We start from the raw sequence: 17,861 nt of genomic DNA on the forward strand, positions 1-17,861 counted from the left end.
TTGTCTCATCTAGCTACCAGGTTATAAACTCCTTGAAGGCACTGATGGTGTCCCTTTCTCCTCGAAGTATTTCTGTACAATCCTTGGAATATAATAATAGATGACACATTTTCTTTCCTAGACCCAAGTGCATTTAGATAGGGCTTCTAGGACACCTGGAAGGTGTTATAGTTTGGAAATGAATTGTTCCCCCAAAGATCCCATGCTAATGCAGGAATGTTTGGTAAAATGATTGAATTGTGACAGCTATAATCCAATCAGTCCATCCTACTTTGAATGGACTGCAAGGTAAACTGTAGGCAGAGGGGCAAGGCTGGAGGAGGTGGGTCACTGGGGACATGTCCTGGAAGAGTTCATCTTCTTTGTGGACCCCTCCCTCTTTCTCTCTTTGCTTTCTGGGTACCATGAGGTGAGCAGCATTCCTCTGCTGTACCCTTCCCCCCATAATATTCTGCCTCACCTTGGCCCAAAGCAATGAACTCAGTTGACCATGGACTACACCTCTGAAACTGTGATCCAGGATAAACTTTTCTTCTTCTAAGTTGTTCTTGTCAGGAATTTTGGTCATAGCAATGCAAAACTGACTAAGACAGAAGGACTGGGGTCGAACTCTGCTGGTGAGCCTCTGTACCTTGCTAGCCAACACTGGGACCCAAGACCTTTGTTCTCTAACATGACCCTCTAGAATCAGTTGCTTGCCTTAACTCTTCTCTCCCCAACTTGGCCTTCTTCCTTAGCAAATGAACCTGAGAAGAGAAATGCAACAGAAATACCTTCAACTTGGGAGGAGAAGTAGGGTGCTATTTATCTGTGTTGAAAGAGTATTGAATTTTTTGGGTCCTCATTTGCTTACTTAAAAGCTATAAAGTTCAACCATAATAAATTGCTGATAACCAATTATTTTTTACCTATAAAAATGTCAGTTTCATATGATTTAACCTAGTTTCTTGGTATTTAGGCTCATTCACAGTCACTCGTGGGTGAAGTTGTCTGATCCCTGTGTGTGGTCCACTCACCAATCCTTGGTAAAGAAATCCTCATGGAGGCTCCTCACAGCTTCAGATGGGCCCATGGCCTTTGGCAGATTCTGCCATTGCTCGTGGAGTTTTCATCATAGGCTCTGGATTCAAAAAAGGCTAGCTCATTTCCCTTTTCCCTGCAGGTGCCAACATAAGTGTTTGATCTCTGGGATAAATGCCAAGACCTCCAGGCTTGAGTTTTCAAGTTTTCTGGAGATCAAAGGCTGTCCTCATCACTGCGTGGGCTTCTCTGTGCTATTACTCAACAGAGCCAGCCCATCTCCTCTGAGGGCCAGTGGCAGAGTTCACCAGAGATGGAAACGGGGAAGGAAGGGGGAGGAGCTCTTAGTTGTCTAGATATGACAGCACGTGGGGCAGATGAGTGTGAAGGGCAAGAAAGCTTGTAGATTTTTCCTCTGACGAATTGTAAATTAAAAATGCAGGAACTTTCAATGGATTTTAGTTATTCATGAACTAGAACCACCTGAATGGCGGCTGGGAGTGTCTCACAGGTTTCTCGTTTTATGTACCCAAAGGAATATATGAGACCTTAGCATTATCACATTCAGCACCTTCAATCATTTCATGTGACTTTCAAACAAAAGACCCTTTATTGTACATTTTTTGAGTAGAAGATGCCCTAAAGACAAAGGGAAAAAAAGCTAACACTGAATTCATTTGTCTTATTGCAGTCATTTTGCAACTATTCAAATAAGTAATCATGTCACTGTCATTAGGATTCAAGATTTTTCAGCATAAGAAAAAAGAGATCACTTATGAAATCAAGGAAGTTAAATTAAAACCTGTAATCTTAGACTCAAATTGGAAGTAGCAGTTTAAACCAATATTTTTTTTTCACCTTCTGAAGATTACCTGCTTTCTAGTTGTGTCTACTGAAGAAACCTAGAATCAATGACAACCTAGCAACAATGAATCCCCTGGTATGCAGAGTGTGGTATCTAAAGGCTGCTGCATCTAAGAGCAGTCAGGGCTTCTTGAAGAAAGGGCTGATTCCAAGACTAGGGCAGCAATTGTGCAAGAGGAATCTGGGACACCTCCCTCGGTATCTCTGCAAACTCAGCTAGACCCAGGCTAATTGAGTCACAGGGGAATCCATCTTTTTCTGACATCAGATTGAATATGTCCTGGATTAAATAATCACCACTCATCTAGCCACGTCTTTATGGTGAGCAAAGAACTCATTACAAATATTTAGGCTTTGGGGGTGGAAAGGTCCTTGGAGAAGAATGCCTTTTGGTTTGCAGGCTCATGTATTATAGCTTCTTTGTTGGCCCAACAAAGGACATTACTTATTTTCTGCCTATGAAGATACTAATTAGCAAGTAATAGTTCTAAGTAAGTGTAGTGGAGGGGGTATATGGGACCTATTAAAAGTATTAAAAATTCTTCCATCATTGCTGATGATCTGTAAGTAAATTTTAAGAGACTAACCTCTACCAGGGAGATTTATTAGCATATATACTTGGATGTCACTTGCTAATTACCTTAATGCTTCACAGTCAAACCAAGCCAAGTGCATCTGTCCTTAAAGACCAAAGAGGCTTCATGCACCATATTGGAAATAGGACCCTTCTTCCTTGTGTATCCAATAGTTGCATGCACTGTTTCCTAAATAGAAAGGGGAATCTTCCCAGACTTATTCTGACCTGCCTCTCCCATGCCAGCTCCATTTTCTTCTCTGGAATGTCGTAAGTCACGTTATAGCATTACATCTTAGTTTGAGCAGGAATGAAGGGACTTTAAAATATTCTAATTTTTGTGGGTACAGTGACTTCTTTCCTTTCTGTATTCCCTCAAGAAGAGCCTACTTTCAAGGGGTCAGGAGTGCCAAAGGCTGACTCTCATGGTCTTCCCTGCAATCGATTTCATATGTTTCTTTGCAAACAATAGAAACAGATTTATGACATTCTCAAAGGGGTTTTATTTTTAAAGTGTTCTTGGAATCTTGAAAGTCTTTCTTCACTGTCAATTTGTCTCTCCTGAAAGATCAAATTCCTTATTTCTGATCAGTATTATCTTTTCTGTGCTCTAACTTATTTGCAAACTGGTAGTACTGCCAGTGTCTCTTCAGGGAATGTGGGCTCATGAAGCATGGACTGGGCCAAGCCTCCATGTCTCCTACTGAGGTTGAAGCTCAGGCATGGAATCCTGGAAAGTTGGAACAAAGAGTTTATGACTTGTTGGTGGGTTGATTATTCTCAGTCCCAGTTTCTGTTTTAACAACCTCCATCTAAAGGTAACCTCTGCTAAAGGTAACCTTTGGGTTTATCTAACTATTGGATGGAACTATTTTTTTTTTTGAGAGAGAGAGAGAGAGAGAGAGAGAGAGAGAGAGAATTTTTTTAATATTTATTTTTTAGTTTTCGGTGCATACAACATCTTTATTTTATTTTTATGTGGTTGAGGATCAAATCCAGTGCCCCGCGCATGCCAGGAGAGCACGCTACTGCTTGAGCCACATCCCCAGCCCTTGGATGGAACTATTGAGAGAACTTTTGTAGGCCAAAATGGTCAAATATCACCAATTTAATATGGTTCAATGTAATACCTACCTTGTTGCCTTAGTCTCGGTGGTCCACCAACTGACAACATCAGCATCCCCTGGGGCCTCGTTAGAAATGCAAATTCTTGGACTCCATCCCAGATCTAATGCATCAGAATCTCTGGTGCTGGGTTAAAATATTTTTTTTAAACCAAGGTCTCTAGGTGATTCTTAGGCATGTTGGAGTTTGAGAAGCAATGCTTTCAACTATTATGTTAATGTTTAGGTCTGTCTTTGAGCCTTCTAAGTTTCCTGACAACATGGTTTGCATCCATATAGTCTCTCATATAATGATGATTTCTTGTTCAGAACAAATATTTCCAGCAACACTGTTGAGCCAGGAATGGTACATTTTGACAAAAACAAATATGAATCCTTTACCTATTATCTATGATCTGAGGATATGATAGCCTAGACTATATGACTGCTATCTATTTGCCTATCAATTGTCACCCTAGTGTTGGGTGTTTTTAAAAGGATATAACTTGGTGTATGTATGTATATGTATATATATATATATATATATATATATATATATATATATATATATACACATACACACACACACACACACACACACACACACATAGTGCCCTGATAGCCTCTATTGCAAATTGGCAGGGAAAGGAGAGCCCTCTTCATGCTAAGGATAGCCCTCTTCATGCATAAGTGAATGTTCCAATTCACTTCATGGAACATTCAGTCAGTGGAAACTATGAACTAGGTAAAGATTTTTGAAAAGAGATGTTCATTGCAGTCTGTTTTATAAATTGGAACTAATCTAATGTCCCAATGCTAGGAGAATGACTAAACTATAATATAGCTGTGTGGTAAAATATTATGCAACTGTTAATAAATATTGTTTCTGAGGAATTAGATGAACAGTTTTATTCACAAGGAAAATTCTTTTACTTTTAAAAAGTATTCAAGGTGGCATATATGTTATATGTTAACTATATAAAAATACACAAGAAAACTAACTTCTTGGAGTCATGCCGGTGAGCTGATAGTGGTATTAGGTGACAGGATTATCAATGGTTTTTTCTCCTATGTTAGTTTTTTTTATATTAACTTTCCTCAGAATTCTACTGTTTTATTGGAATAGGAGAAGAAGTCTTCAAAAATTATATTTTATTAAGTGACTGTGTGTTTGTGTGTGTGTGTAATAGAGAATTTTAATCTTTGTAGCCCTTTTTACTTAATATATACTGGATGTAATAAATGTTTGAAAGAAAGGAAAAAGAACAAAAGAATGAGTGAATGAATAAATCCTAGACCATAAGCACTTTATGACAGGGACTCTGCCTTGGATATCTATGTGTCCCTTGATTCCTAGACCAAAGCTTCAAAAAAGTAGCTGCTCAATCCAAGCGTGTGGACATAAATGAATGTCCAGATTTCTTGGGCTGCTAGACATGTCAACTTCATCTAATAAGTTTTCTTGCTTAAAAATCAAGTTAAAGCCAGGCAAGGTGGCACATGGTTTAGTCCCAGTGACTCAGGAGGCTGAGGTAAGAGGATTGCAAGTTCAAGGCCAGCCTCAGCAACTTAGAGAGGCCCTAAGCAACTTAGTGAGACCCTGTCTCAAAACAAAATGTGGGGAGTCCTCGGGATGTGGCTCAGTGATTAAGAGCCCCTGGGTTCAATTCCCTGTGCTAAACAAACAAATGAAATTAGTACTTCCCTAATTCAGTGCTGTCTATAGCTTAGAGGGTCTTTTAAAACATATTTAGGCCATATAATGTGTACTCTCCATGCAAGACTGTGCCCTCTTCACTTGCTTTCCCAGCCCTTCTGTTTTTGCTTTCTTCTGTCTGCTGCCAGGCTCCCCTTTCCATCCCTTCTCCCTAAAAAAAGAGTTTAAAAAATTTTATTTGTTCTTTTTAGTTATGCATGATAGTGGAATGTATTCTGACATATCATACATACATGGAGTATAACTTCCCATTCTTGTGGTTGTGCATGCTATGGAGTTACTTATACTGGTCGTGTATTCATGTGAACATAGGAGAGTTATGTGCCATTCATTCTATTGTTTTTTCCTATTCCCATCCGCCCTTTCTTCCCTTCATTCTCCCCTATCCAATCTGGTGATCCTCCACTCCCTCCCAACCCCCACCTATTGTGAGTCAGCATCCGCATATCAGAGAGAGCACTGGCCTTCGCCCTAACCTCTTTTGATAATAGTCTATCCCCTCTCTAGACTCCTGTGGTTGAGAATTCCTCCTTTATATCAGATCTAAATTTCATCTATTGTTATTCTGAAGATAAATAAAACCCATAGTGGTGCAAAACCTCACTTGAGCTATTCGTGCCAATTTCATCTCCCTGCCAAACTCTACAGGGAATCATTAACAAGCAACACAAGCAATCAAACACAATTCTTTTAAGCATTTACATGGGACAGTGCCTGGCATTGCCAGGATTGTAAAGAAGTATAAGATGTGACTTCTGTTGACAGGGGTGTGTGGACATGGCTACAGAGCTAAGATATGTGTATATAACCATCTAAGGAAGTCTGCCAGGAGTGCATAGAAAAGGTGGAAAACAGTATCACAGCAACTCAGAGGGAAGCTTGGAGGTGGGGTGGAGATGGGAAGGTTCTGTTGGAAGATAGTCTTGAAGGATAGTAGATGGCAAGTGTTAGGAGCATTCTAGATACACAAGGGAACCAAAGAAATCAAATTACACCCTGCTTCTTCCCTGGGCCAATCCTCTTCTGGGTTGTTTGTTCTGGAAAGCTCAGAATGCAGAGAGACAGCATGTAGGAAAGGAAAGGAATTCATATATTGAGCAGTTACATGTTACCCAGGTTTGTGTCTTTAACTGGAAAGAAAAAAAAAAGAGTGTATATTTTCCCATTACTGAAACAAAAGCTTTTCATTGGTATCATCTTCCCATGATAACATGTATACCGTTTGCCTCAATGTAGCTATACTTGTTTCTAGTAAATACAGATATAGTACCCTCAGAGCAGCTCTTGGCAGGAGTGGCCTTTGGGGCACCCAGGCTCTGTAAGAGAACACAGGGAAAACTTTGGTTTCTGTGGATGGTTCATCCCAAGATTTGCTCCCTGGACTGAAGAGCTTCTGGAATCCTGAAATAAAATGGCTGGTTTCATAGAGTCTGGATGAAGTTTTTTTGTTTGTTTGTTTTGTCAAAGGACAACCTGTTAAAAGTGATAAGCAGCAAATAATGACTGAGAGACATTTAGGGCACAGAAGCCAGCCCTGGGACCCAGGGTCAGAAGACCAGGGCTTTGATTTCTGCCTCTGACAAAACTCAGCTATGTGATTTTGGGTCAAATCTTTGGAAGTGGGTCTCCTCATAAAAATATGAGAGGGGCTTCCTAAACAGTGGCTTTTGCAGTGTGTTGACTGCTATCCAGAGTAAGAAATGGATTTTTCCATCACAACCAAGTACACACACACACACCAGAAACAATAGACAATAGCTTTACAAAAAAATACAATGCACTGGAATATTTTCTGTTCTACTCTATTCTATTTCATTGTTTTTTTTTTAAAAAAAATGTTCATCTTGACCTGCAGAATGGATTTCACAGTCCACTAATGAGTCATGTCAATTTGAAAAAAGTGCAGAACTCCAAAATTTCCGAGGTCCCTTCCATCAGTGAAATCCAATGACTCTGTTATATTCCTAAAGGAATTTTCTTAAAATAGTAGCAGAGCTGTGACATGATTCTGTGCTTATATTCTGGAGGAAGTGCATGGTGTAGAACATGTTAGCAGATGACCCAAAGATAAACAAGTAAATTATAAACTGCATCTAAGGAAATGTCTAGTATTGCAGCCCTAACTTTGAGAGTTAGTACCTCCAAGTCATTACAATAAATGATACCCTAGTCAACAGATAGCAGAGACTGGGGATACTGGGCCTGACAGAGAGGTCATAGTCTCCTCATTTATGGGCAGGTTTCTTTTCAGTTTCTAGAATGTACAATGCCCAAAGACTGATCTCTAGCAGCTTCATCTTTGTTTATATTTCACCCACTAAGAAGACAGGAGAAGTTAAAAATGAATGAAAGAATAAATAACCTTGGAGAGCTCCAGACTTTTCCTCATTTGAATTGGACCCTGCTCCTGGCCCCCTGGCCAGGGACATTACCATTTCACTGGAACCTTTGTACTATTCTATAAAGGCTCTATGATTCCCATTTCACAGAGTAGGGGAGAGAGGCCCCCTTAAAGTCCATGGCTAATATCATACTTAAAGGTAAAAGCTCAGTGACTTGCTCTGGATTCCATTGCTCCTGTGATCAATCCCTATTTTTTCCACCCCCCAACCCAAACTGCCATTATTTTAACCGTCTTTCTGGGTAGATTTTGGTGACTGGTAGAAAGCAGACACAGTCAAACAGAGTAGGACAAGAACCAAAGATGCCAACCCCTCATTTATAAAGATGGGAAACTGGAGCTCTAGACGTGTTCAATGATTTGCACAAGGCCATATGGTAACAGAACTGCACCAAGAATGCAGGCTCCTAATGGTCTTTCCACAGATGCCTGACATTAAAACAACAACAGTAACAATTAACAGCCCTCCTGGTATAAAGCATCATTTTGTTTTAGAAATTGGGAAAAACTATTTCTATGAGCAAAATCATTCTAGATTCTTTTAGTGTAGAAACACACAGACATATTCTTCTATTCTGTAGGTTTTGGAATGTTTTCTGGTGTGATGGAAATTGTTAGGAAACCTAGATCTTTCTGATGTAAAGGGGGTCTGTACTAGATGCTTTGTCCCTAGTGGAGAACAAGTCTCAATTGTTGTGGTTATACAGAAAAGGAAGCTCAGCAGGGGCAATGTCAGAAAACCTGGCTTTGGTTTTGGACTTCTCTGCAAGTGGCAGGAACCTTGATGGTTCTTATTGTCCCTGTACCCTACCCTGCTCTCTCCTCTGAGCTACCAAGCAGAGTGGGCAAGGCTGGTTGCTAAAGAAGGAAAAGCAGGTTGGAATGAATGGTTTCATTTGGTGAAATCCCCTCCCCATTCTCCCAGCTGATCTGAAAACTCAGGCAGCAGCAACAGACTGGATAGGTTGCCGTTTGCTCACCAAGCTGATGGCTGCTGAGAATGGCTTCAGCATGCAGGGAACCACGAAGCAACCTGGATAGATATCTGTGACACTGTATCAGACACTTACCATTGTATCAACATCTAATATTCCTCATTGCTTTCTATTATGGGCCATCAGAATGATAGTTTGTTTATTGATGTGTTCCTGGCCCCCCTCCCCAAAAAAATGGTGATGTGTGTGAAAATAATGCATAGAAGGGCAGGAAGGAAGGTTAGCAAAGGTGAGTGTGGCTAAGTGTGTCCTGTAAACACTCTAAGAACATTTTTTAAATGCCTTCTCTCAGAGTGAAGCTATGGTATTTGCTGGTAAATGGATGTAACTGGAGACTCTCATGCTAAGTGAAATAAGCCAATCCCAAAGAACCAAAGGCCAAATGTTCTCTCTGATATATGGATGCTAATACACAATAAGCATGGGGGGGGAATAGAATTCCACTGGATTAGACAAAGGGGAATGAAGGAAAGAGAGGGGGTATGGGAATAGAAAAGACAGTGGAGTGAATTAGACATAACTTTCCTATGCTCATATATGAATATATGGTCAGTATAACTCCACATCATGTATAGCCACAAGAATAGGAAGTTATACTCCATGTATGTATGATTATGACAAAGTACATTCTACTGTCATGTATATCTAAAAAGAACAAAAACTGCCTTTTCTCCTTCGAAAGGATGAAAATTCCATTTCTGATTCATTTGGCATATTTTATGATATTTTCACCATATGCATCGTTCAAACTTTGATTTTAGCTGTCATCTCCCCCCTTTTAAATTCTGAAGAGCCTGGGAGAACAAAGCAGGAGTAGAGATGGTGAAAAACAAGTGGCAGGGGTAGAGATTGAGATAGGGAGGCTCCCTAGGAAGGGAGGCCAATAATAAGCATTTTGCATTTCTCTCGGGGGTAATAAATTTTAAGGAAGCAAGAAGCTCATGAAGCCAGAACAGGCACAATCAACTAAGTGCCAATTTTAGCAGGGCAGGGGGATATTGGGGGCTGGAGATTGCTCCTTATTTTTCTCCCTTCTCAATAGTTCCTAAAACCAAGTCTCCTCCTGCTCTTGGAAATGGGCCTGGCTTTTCTAAGGGAGTGGTGGCCATTAGTTTTCTCAATGTCTAAGTCAGCTCATTTCCAAGGAGCTCAATGACCATATCCACACTTTCATCCATGTCACTCTGAATCAAGATCTAGACAACTCCATTATCTCCAGTGTTTTGCCAGGGGAATGAAATGACATAAGTCTATAAAGACTTTTCACTGCCCTGAGGACATTTCCTATGATGGCATTTTCTTTCAGCAGTTTGGTTTTGTGGTGTCTGCTTGCAGGGCTGTTTGTCTTTCTGGAATGTAACAAATCGTCCCAACTTCCTTCTTGGTTACACCTAATGCTGTGGATGATACCAAGAATGGCAGAATCCTTTCCTATATACTTTTTTAAGATATTTTTTTAGTTGTAGATGGACACAATACCTTAATTTTGTTTATTTATTTTTATGTGGTGCTGAGGATCGAACCCAGTGCCTCACCTATGCAAGGCAAGTGCTCTATCACTGAGTCACAACCCCAGGATTTCTTATTTACTTTTTATGCAGCAGATAGCTCACCGCCCCTCCCTCACCCCAATCACCTTCAGTCTAGAGATGCAGCTAGGAAGCCAGAGAAGTTTTCTAACCCCAGATATTCTCTTTACCAGGTGTTATGACTTTGGAAATGTGCTTACTTTCTCTGAGCTTCTGTTTCCTTGTCTATAGATGGGGTAATGTGAGTTGTATAGGGGATCATGATATTATGGATAGAATGCACCCGGCCTTGAGCTTGGCACGTGGTTGGAGCTCCACTTAAGAGCTTACAGTCTTAGATGGGAGAAATGATACACACAAATAGCCTTTTTCCTATGGTAGAGAGCAAAAAAATGAAACATATAGCCCTATCTTCCATTGTCACCCTTGCCATTATCTACCCCTTCCTGTGGAGCAGTAACAGAGGGGAAGAGATGACAAAGAAAGAGACTGACTGACTCTAGGGAGGTAGATAAAATAGTAGTAGGGTGCATAAGTTCTCCATTATTATTTCTATTATTGCATAACAAATTATTAAAAACAGTATAAGACAATCCAGGCCAAGTGAGGTGGCCCATGCCTGTCATCCCAGCAGCTAGGGAGGCTGAGGCAGGAGGATCGTGAGTTCAAAGCCATCCTTAGCAACTTAATGAGTCCCTAAGCAACTCAGTGACACCCTGTCTCTAAATAAAGGGCTGAGGATATGGCTCAGTGGTTAAGCATCACTGGGTACCAAAAAAAAAATAATAATAATCCATTTATTATGTCGCAATACCCAGGGGTTGAGAGTCTGGGGGTGTGTTGGGTGTGGTGGCACACATCTATAATCCCAGCAATTTGGGAGGCTGAAGTGGGAAGATCTGAATTTCAAGAACAGTTTCAGGAACTCAGTGAGATCCTCAGCAAGTTAGCAAGACCCTGTCTCAAAATGAAAATAAAAAGGGCTGGTGATATAGCTCAGTGGTAAAGCACCTCTGGGTTCAATCCCCAGTACCACACACACACACACACACACACACACACACGCAGAGTGTGGGTGTGAGCTAACTATGTCTTCTTCTCAGGGCTCCATTGGGCTGAACTCAAAATACCAACTGGGGCTGTGTTCTCATCTGAAGCCTGGGGTCTTCCCCTTAGTTCAGTGGTTATTGGCACAATTAAGTTCTTTGAGGTTATAGGACTCAAGCCCTTAGCATCTGGAGTCTGTTCATTGTTTTATGCTAAAAGGCCCTCTCCACAACATGGCAGTTTTCTTCATCAAGGTCAATAGGGATGTGTTTCTGCTGCTTCTTATCTCTTTTAAGGGCTCACCTGATTAGGTCAGATCCATCTAAGATGATACTTTGACTCTTGATTGATTAACTCAAAGTCTACTGAGTAGGGACCTTCAAATCCTTTTTGCCATATAATGTAACACAAGTCACAGGTTCTTCCCACACTTAGGAAGAGGGGATTATGTAGGTTATATACCTGAGAGGGCAGGACTCTTAGGTTTCATCCTAGAATTCTGCCTACCACAGAGGGAACCCCGGATGTATCCAAATAAACACAGGAAAAACCTTGCTTCTCTTTGTTCCATTTTATTTTGGGGGGTGGGGGGAAGGGTACTAGGAATTGAACTTGGGGGCACTTGACCACTGAGCCACATCCCCAGCCCTATTTTCTATTTTATTTATTTAGAAACAGGGTCTCACTGATTTGCTTAGCACCTCGCTGTTGCTGACGCTGGCTTTGAACTCATGATCCTCCTACCTCAGCCTCCAGAGCTGCTGGGATATAGGCTTGTGCCACTGCACCTGGCTTCTTTGTTCCATTTTTATGAGAACAAAGGTTAAGGGTACTACCATGACATTATCTGTGTCTAGCATTTTATACAAATCCATCATCAGCATTTGTTAGGATGATTGACTTTGACTGTATTATTTGCCCACATATTTAAAAAATATATTATTCTTCAAAAAAAAAAAAGGTTAAGGGCACTAAGCTTGCTCTTCTGCATAGTTTAGCCATGATATGGTTAAAAGTAGAAGACAAGGGGCTGGAACTATAGCTCAGTGGTAGAGTACTCATCTAGCATGGGTGAGGCACTGGGTTCGATCCTCAGCACCACATAAAAATAAATAAATAAATACAGTTATAAAAATGTATATTTAAAAAAATGAAAGAGAAAGTGAACCTGAAGATGTGGGACAGCCCTGCCATGGCCGTTGTGGAGCAAAATTATGAATGAATGGATTCAACTTGGGTTGAAATGTTACTCAGGGAAAGGAATAGATTCTTTTTTGTACCTGGGATTGAACCCAGGGGTGGTTAACCACTGAGTCACATCCCCCGCCCCTGCTTTTTCTGTATTTTATTCAGAGACGGAATCTCACTGAGTTGCTTAGGGCCAATTCATTAAGTTGCTGAGGCTGGCTTTGAACTCACGATCCTCCTGCCTCAGCCTCCTGAGCTTCTGGGATTACAGGCGTGCACCACCGTGCCCAGCAGGAATTGATTTTTTAAAAAGAGAAAATGATATAGTTTTCCCTGAAAGAATTCCATTAGTGCCTGTCTGTCTACCTCCAGTGGACATGTAATACTAGTTAATGCTCTGTGACAAAAGGACATAACTGAGAGCAAAGTCATGAAAGAGTTTTCCTTCCCTAAGAGAGAGTCACCACTGTGGCAACTAATGAGTGAACTGTGCACCTGCTAATGCATGGAAGAAATCCATTATAGCTTCTCGGTGGAGAAAGAAAATGATTTGGGACAGGGAGAGATGGGGACCCCCTAGCCCTGAAAGATGTTCTTGTGAGGATTGGTTCTTCCTGAAGGCTGTGACTTGGCCACCGGTACTGGAACTCACGTGCTTGCTAGTCTTTGCATCTGCAAATTCACAGTTCTGAGCAGCAGGCAGAGTTCAGCAGCCAAGAAACTCAGCCCTGGCTTGCCCAATAGGCACAGTAGGAGTGTGTTTAGGGCAACAGCAAAGGAGGGACACTAAAATTAATACTTTTTTCATATTTAATATTTAGCAAAGAGGGAAAAGGTTGCTGAATTTCTTTGCCCTTATTTTATGATATGCTAATTTATTCTGAAATTTGGAATCATCTACTGCAGAAAGAAGAGCAAGAACTATAATCTTTTTGGTATTTAGAGCCTCTAGAGTTTAGAGGTCTTAGACCAACCCTAGGGAAAAGAAAGAGTATGCCAGAAGGCATTTCTCCTAACCTATTGCTTCCAGACAGAATCATATCTAAACCATTTTCATACAAAGCCAGAGGAAATATGCCCAAAGGGGCAAGGATTCCTCTGTGTTTGTTCTGTGCTGTATCCCAGCATCAAGGAACCTAGCACTAATAGCTGGTTGGGAGATGTTCGTGAGTGGATGGATATTTCCATTGTTGGCAATCTCTTCCCTTCTCCCACGGTACCCAATTCCTTTCACTCCCAGATGATCCCAAGGCATCTTCAAAAGATGTTTTGTGTTTCTCAAACTTGCCTGATAATAAAAATAACCTCAGGGCACTTTTCAAACATACAGATTATCAGGACTCTTGGCAATTCTGGCTCAGGGAGTTAGAATTCTGCATTTTTGACGAACACTTCTGATAAGTCTTTTCTTTAGACCAACACTGAGACAAATAACAGGAGTTCAGCTCTTCCCACACAAAGATTTGAGGAGCCATGGACATTTGACCTGGTTTCTGAGGAGTTGTCAAACCCTGAGCTTCTGTCCAGTGGCACTGAAATACTGATGGGCTTTAAGAGTCTTCTGGTTTACCTGCAGTCACCTAGAATCAGCCCTGCCTAAAAAGACAGACCTGGGGGTAGGGGGTCCTCAGAAACCCTTCTACTTTGGGGACTGCCCACTGAATTTCTTGCCCCTTTTTTTCAAAGGCAAACGTTATGTTTGTTCCTTCTCCAAGCTGTCACCAGCACATGAATTCATAGTCACTTCTGTTTAGTTTGGTAATGACTCCCCCCCCACCACCACCACCATTGGACCAGAATTGACTGCTGCTGATCTTTTTTTAAAAAAATATATTTTTTTTAGTTGTAGTTGAACACATACCTTATTTTAGTTATTTATTTTTATATGGTGCTGAGGATCGAACCCAGTGCCTCACACATGCTAGGCAAGTGCTCTACCACTGAGCCACAACCCCAGCCCCTGCTGCTGAGATTTTTTAGTCAATCTCAGTCAATGAACTGGACGTAGCGTTCCTCCAAGGGTGGATAAGTGAGCTTCTGTCTTCAGGACTAACTAACTTTGGTACTTGGAGGGGAAGGAGGCAATTAATCATCAAAAGGTTGCATTTCCCCATTTCCTTTCTTCTATTCTACTTCTATGAATGTATTCTCCCTTCTTTTCCATTTTCCTTTCTTCATTTTCTGTAGAGTGTCTTGTTCCATGTAAGATTTCTCAAAGTGAAATGGTAGGCCAGACTTCAAAAAGAAAAGGTACAGAGAGGAATCAAAAGGCTGTTTGGGGCACAGGGGTAAACAGTGGGGAAGAGCTCTTCCAAATCATACACTGGATAAAGAGGAAAAGAAGCAGAAAGAGGGCATGAGACTGGGGGAGTGGGGTGAGCCCAGGCCAATAGCCTAGGCCTGGACAGCAGGTTTGGAGAGCGAAGCCAACTGGGGCTGTTCTCACCATTCCTGAGGCTGCAAGACTGCCCAGTGCTCCTGAGTTCCTCTGGGAAGCCAGTTCCTAATCAGAATCCTCCTGGTTCCTAACACCTACTTCCATAAGGTTTCATCTTCAGCTGTTGGGGGGTTCCATACTAGGTACCATGTATATATAAAGGCAGTAGGGAGTTAAATACTGTTTTTTCCCCTGGGTGGCACGAGGAGAACTTCCTTCCTTGATCTCTTTGATGAGCCTCAAGTACTATATTATCTGCAGTTTCCTTCTCTCAGTACCCATTGCCCCAACTGGTCTCCTCAAAGCTGTGCTTACCCTGGGTGAAAGGAAAAGTGGACAATACTTCAAAAGCTAGCACGCAATGAAAATGGGAGGTGGAGGGAAGGATAAGGAATCCTCAGGGCCAGGGAATCACAAGTAACAGAGAGCAGGGCAGGGAATGGGCCAAAGTTCAGGTGAACAGTAGGAGCAGCATACAGAACTACAACTTCTGCCCTATGGTCAGACGGCTGGAGCTAAAGCAAACTTCACATTCATATCTGATGCTTTCCTGAACATTCCTAGATGGCAGGATTCCCACCCTCACCTGCACCCCCAAGTGGATTGGCCATGGGCTTGTCAAGGTTGACAAACGACTGTAAGAGGGCAAGGAGTCAAGGGATGGAGAGGAAGTTAACTGATCATAGGCAGGAGGTTGGTGTCCTGGGGTCTCGTATCCCTTGGCTCAGGGGCAAAGGTTGTCCCTATCTTTTTCAAACTTTTCTCCAGCTTTGAGTTAGTTCTTCATGTCCGTGGACTTCCACTCCACCCAGATTCCATTCCCTGTCCACCTCTGACCCCAGAGTCCATGAAACACACAACTTAAAGCCACTGATGTTTAATACCTGTTCGCCCCTTTGTTTTGCAGCCGTCTCCAACCTGGACATTGAGAGTAAGCTGAGCGTGTACTACCGCGCACCCTGGCACCAGCAGCGAAACATCTTCCTCCCGGCCACCCGGCCCCCATGTGTGGAGGAGCTGCACCGCCATGCCCGGCAGAGCCTGCAAGCCCTGCGCAGAGGTAACTGATCCAGGCTTGGGGCTTTTCTGGGAGAGAACTCAGAGGTTGCGCGATCTGGAGGTTCTCGGTCCCATTGGTCCCAACATCTCCCTTTATTATAGCGAGTACCTCAAAATGTTCCATTTTCTATCTTGATTGAAATCTATGGGTAACACAACCTGCCTACACACATATTAAAATTAATATTATTAGGGGAAATACTAGGGAAGGATATTGGCCAAATTATATTGTTATATTGTGTGTATGTATGAATATGTAACAACAAATCTACCATTATATACAAGTATAATGCACCAATAAGAATATGAAAAATAAAATAATTTAAATAAATAAATAAGATTAGGATTAGTGTCTAAATATGATAATAGAGATATTAAAAAGAAAAAAATTTATAATAACATATAATTCAATATGCAAATGCCCAGTCACAACTACATTAAAAGAAAGTGAAAGCAGTTAGATTTTGCACATATCAAAAATAAGTTTTGGGGCTGGGGTTGTGGCCCAGAGATAGAGTGCTCACCTAGCATACGTGAGGCACTGGGTTTGATCCTCAGTACCCCATAAAATAAAATAAAGATATTGTGTCCACCTATAACTAAAAAAAAAAATAGATACTTTAAAAATAAGTTTTGATTAAATAAAGACAATCAGAAACCATTCCAAACAATAAGCATAGAGAAACGGAGGACTCCTGGGGGACAAGAAGACACAACCATAAAAACCAGTACATTCAGCATATATTAGATATGAGAGAAAAAATAGTTTGGATTATAATTTATAAGGGAGTTAGGTTCAACTCAAAAACAAGTTCTAGGTTTTTTTCCCTATAAGACATTCAGATGGGACAGTTGAATATTGTATGGGACCTGGGATCCTTTTTCATTGACCATCGTATACATCACAGTATGGCTGTCATGCTTGAGACTCCTGCCCAATCATTCTAACAATCAGAACAAGCCCTTCAAGGGCTCTTCTGTTTCTGTTGAGAACCAGTGAGCTGAACCAACACCCTCATTCTACAAGGGGGGCGGGGCACGTGGAGGCCTAGAGAGATGGGAAAACTTGCTCAGGGTCATGCAGAGCAGGTTAGCTAGTGTCAGGACTCAGACCTGAGCCTCTGGACCCCCAGTGAGAGCTCTTTTCCTCCTTGCCGTACACTGTGTTTCGTGGAAATATATATTTACATTTCTCTCACAGTCCTGACATTGCTAGATATGGGTACATAGCAGTCAAAGTGGAAATATAGCTTTTTCTTTTGCTAGTTACTTTTGATTTCCTTCAAACAATTTTGACTGGGATAAAGGAGTTAAAATTGAGCATCATCCTTTCAGAAACCCCTAAATGGGACATAAGAAGTTGGCATGCTAGCTTTTTTGGTCTTTGGAGTCTTGCTATGGAGACAGATGGTATCTACACATCTATTGTCTTTGTTCCAAATTCCCTACACTCTTTTAAGGAATAGTATTTTTTGAAAGTATATAATGCATATGAAATATATTAATACCATTATCAAGACGGAGAAATAAAATGATGATAAATATTGTTAGGTTATTTTCTTCCACATTTGTGTGGCTTCTGCCTTGTCCCCTATTGTCATTTTTCCTTTTAATGAAAGAACTAACCTACTAATATCCCTAAAGCAATTATTTCAAACAATCCCTTTGTTTGTCAATGACAGATACTGTGACACTTATAATGAAGAGAAAGGATCAGTGTCTTCTAGAAGTATCTCTGGCATGCTTTCCATTCACTTCAATTAATAGTTGGCTAAAAAATTCTTCAGCAAATTTTAAGTGCAAGCCACCTGGAAATGTTCATTTTCACTCCCGCCATTCCTGTAATATCCTTCATATCCTTTCATCGTGCCACTTATAACCTTTGGTCATACCTAACCACCACGGGCTTGTCTTCCACTATTAATCC

The 17,861-nt window shown here is 41.2% G+C and overlaps 1 protein-coding gene across 3 annotated transcripts in view; it reads left to right on the top strand.

Annotated features, from left to right (window-relative positions):
- Positions 1 to 17,861, top strand: part of Nhs (NHS actin remodeling regulator) — a 332,316-nt gene that overhangs the window by 271,977 nt on the left and 42,478 nt on the right. For all 3 annotated transcript variants that reach the window (XM_077107085.1, XM_077107086.1, XM_077107087.1), the window contains exon 2: positions 15,783 to 15,935. In XM_077107085.1, coding sequence (XP_076963200.1) covers positions 15,783 to 15,935 — 153 coding nt within the window. The remainder of the gene's footprint in view (positions 1 to 15,782; positions 15,936 to 17,861) is intronic.

This window comes from Callospermophilus lateralis, chromosome X (genome assembly GCF_048772815.1).
Source record: "Callospermophilus lateralis isolate mCalLat2 chromosome X, mCalLat2.hap1, whole genome shotgun sequence".
NCBI classification, from domain to species: Eukaryota; Metazoa; Chordata; class Mammalia; order Rodentia; family Sciuridae; genus Callospermophilus; species Callospermophilus lateralis.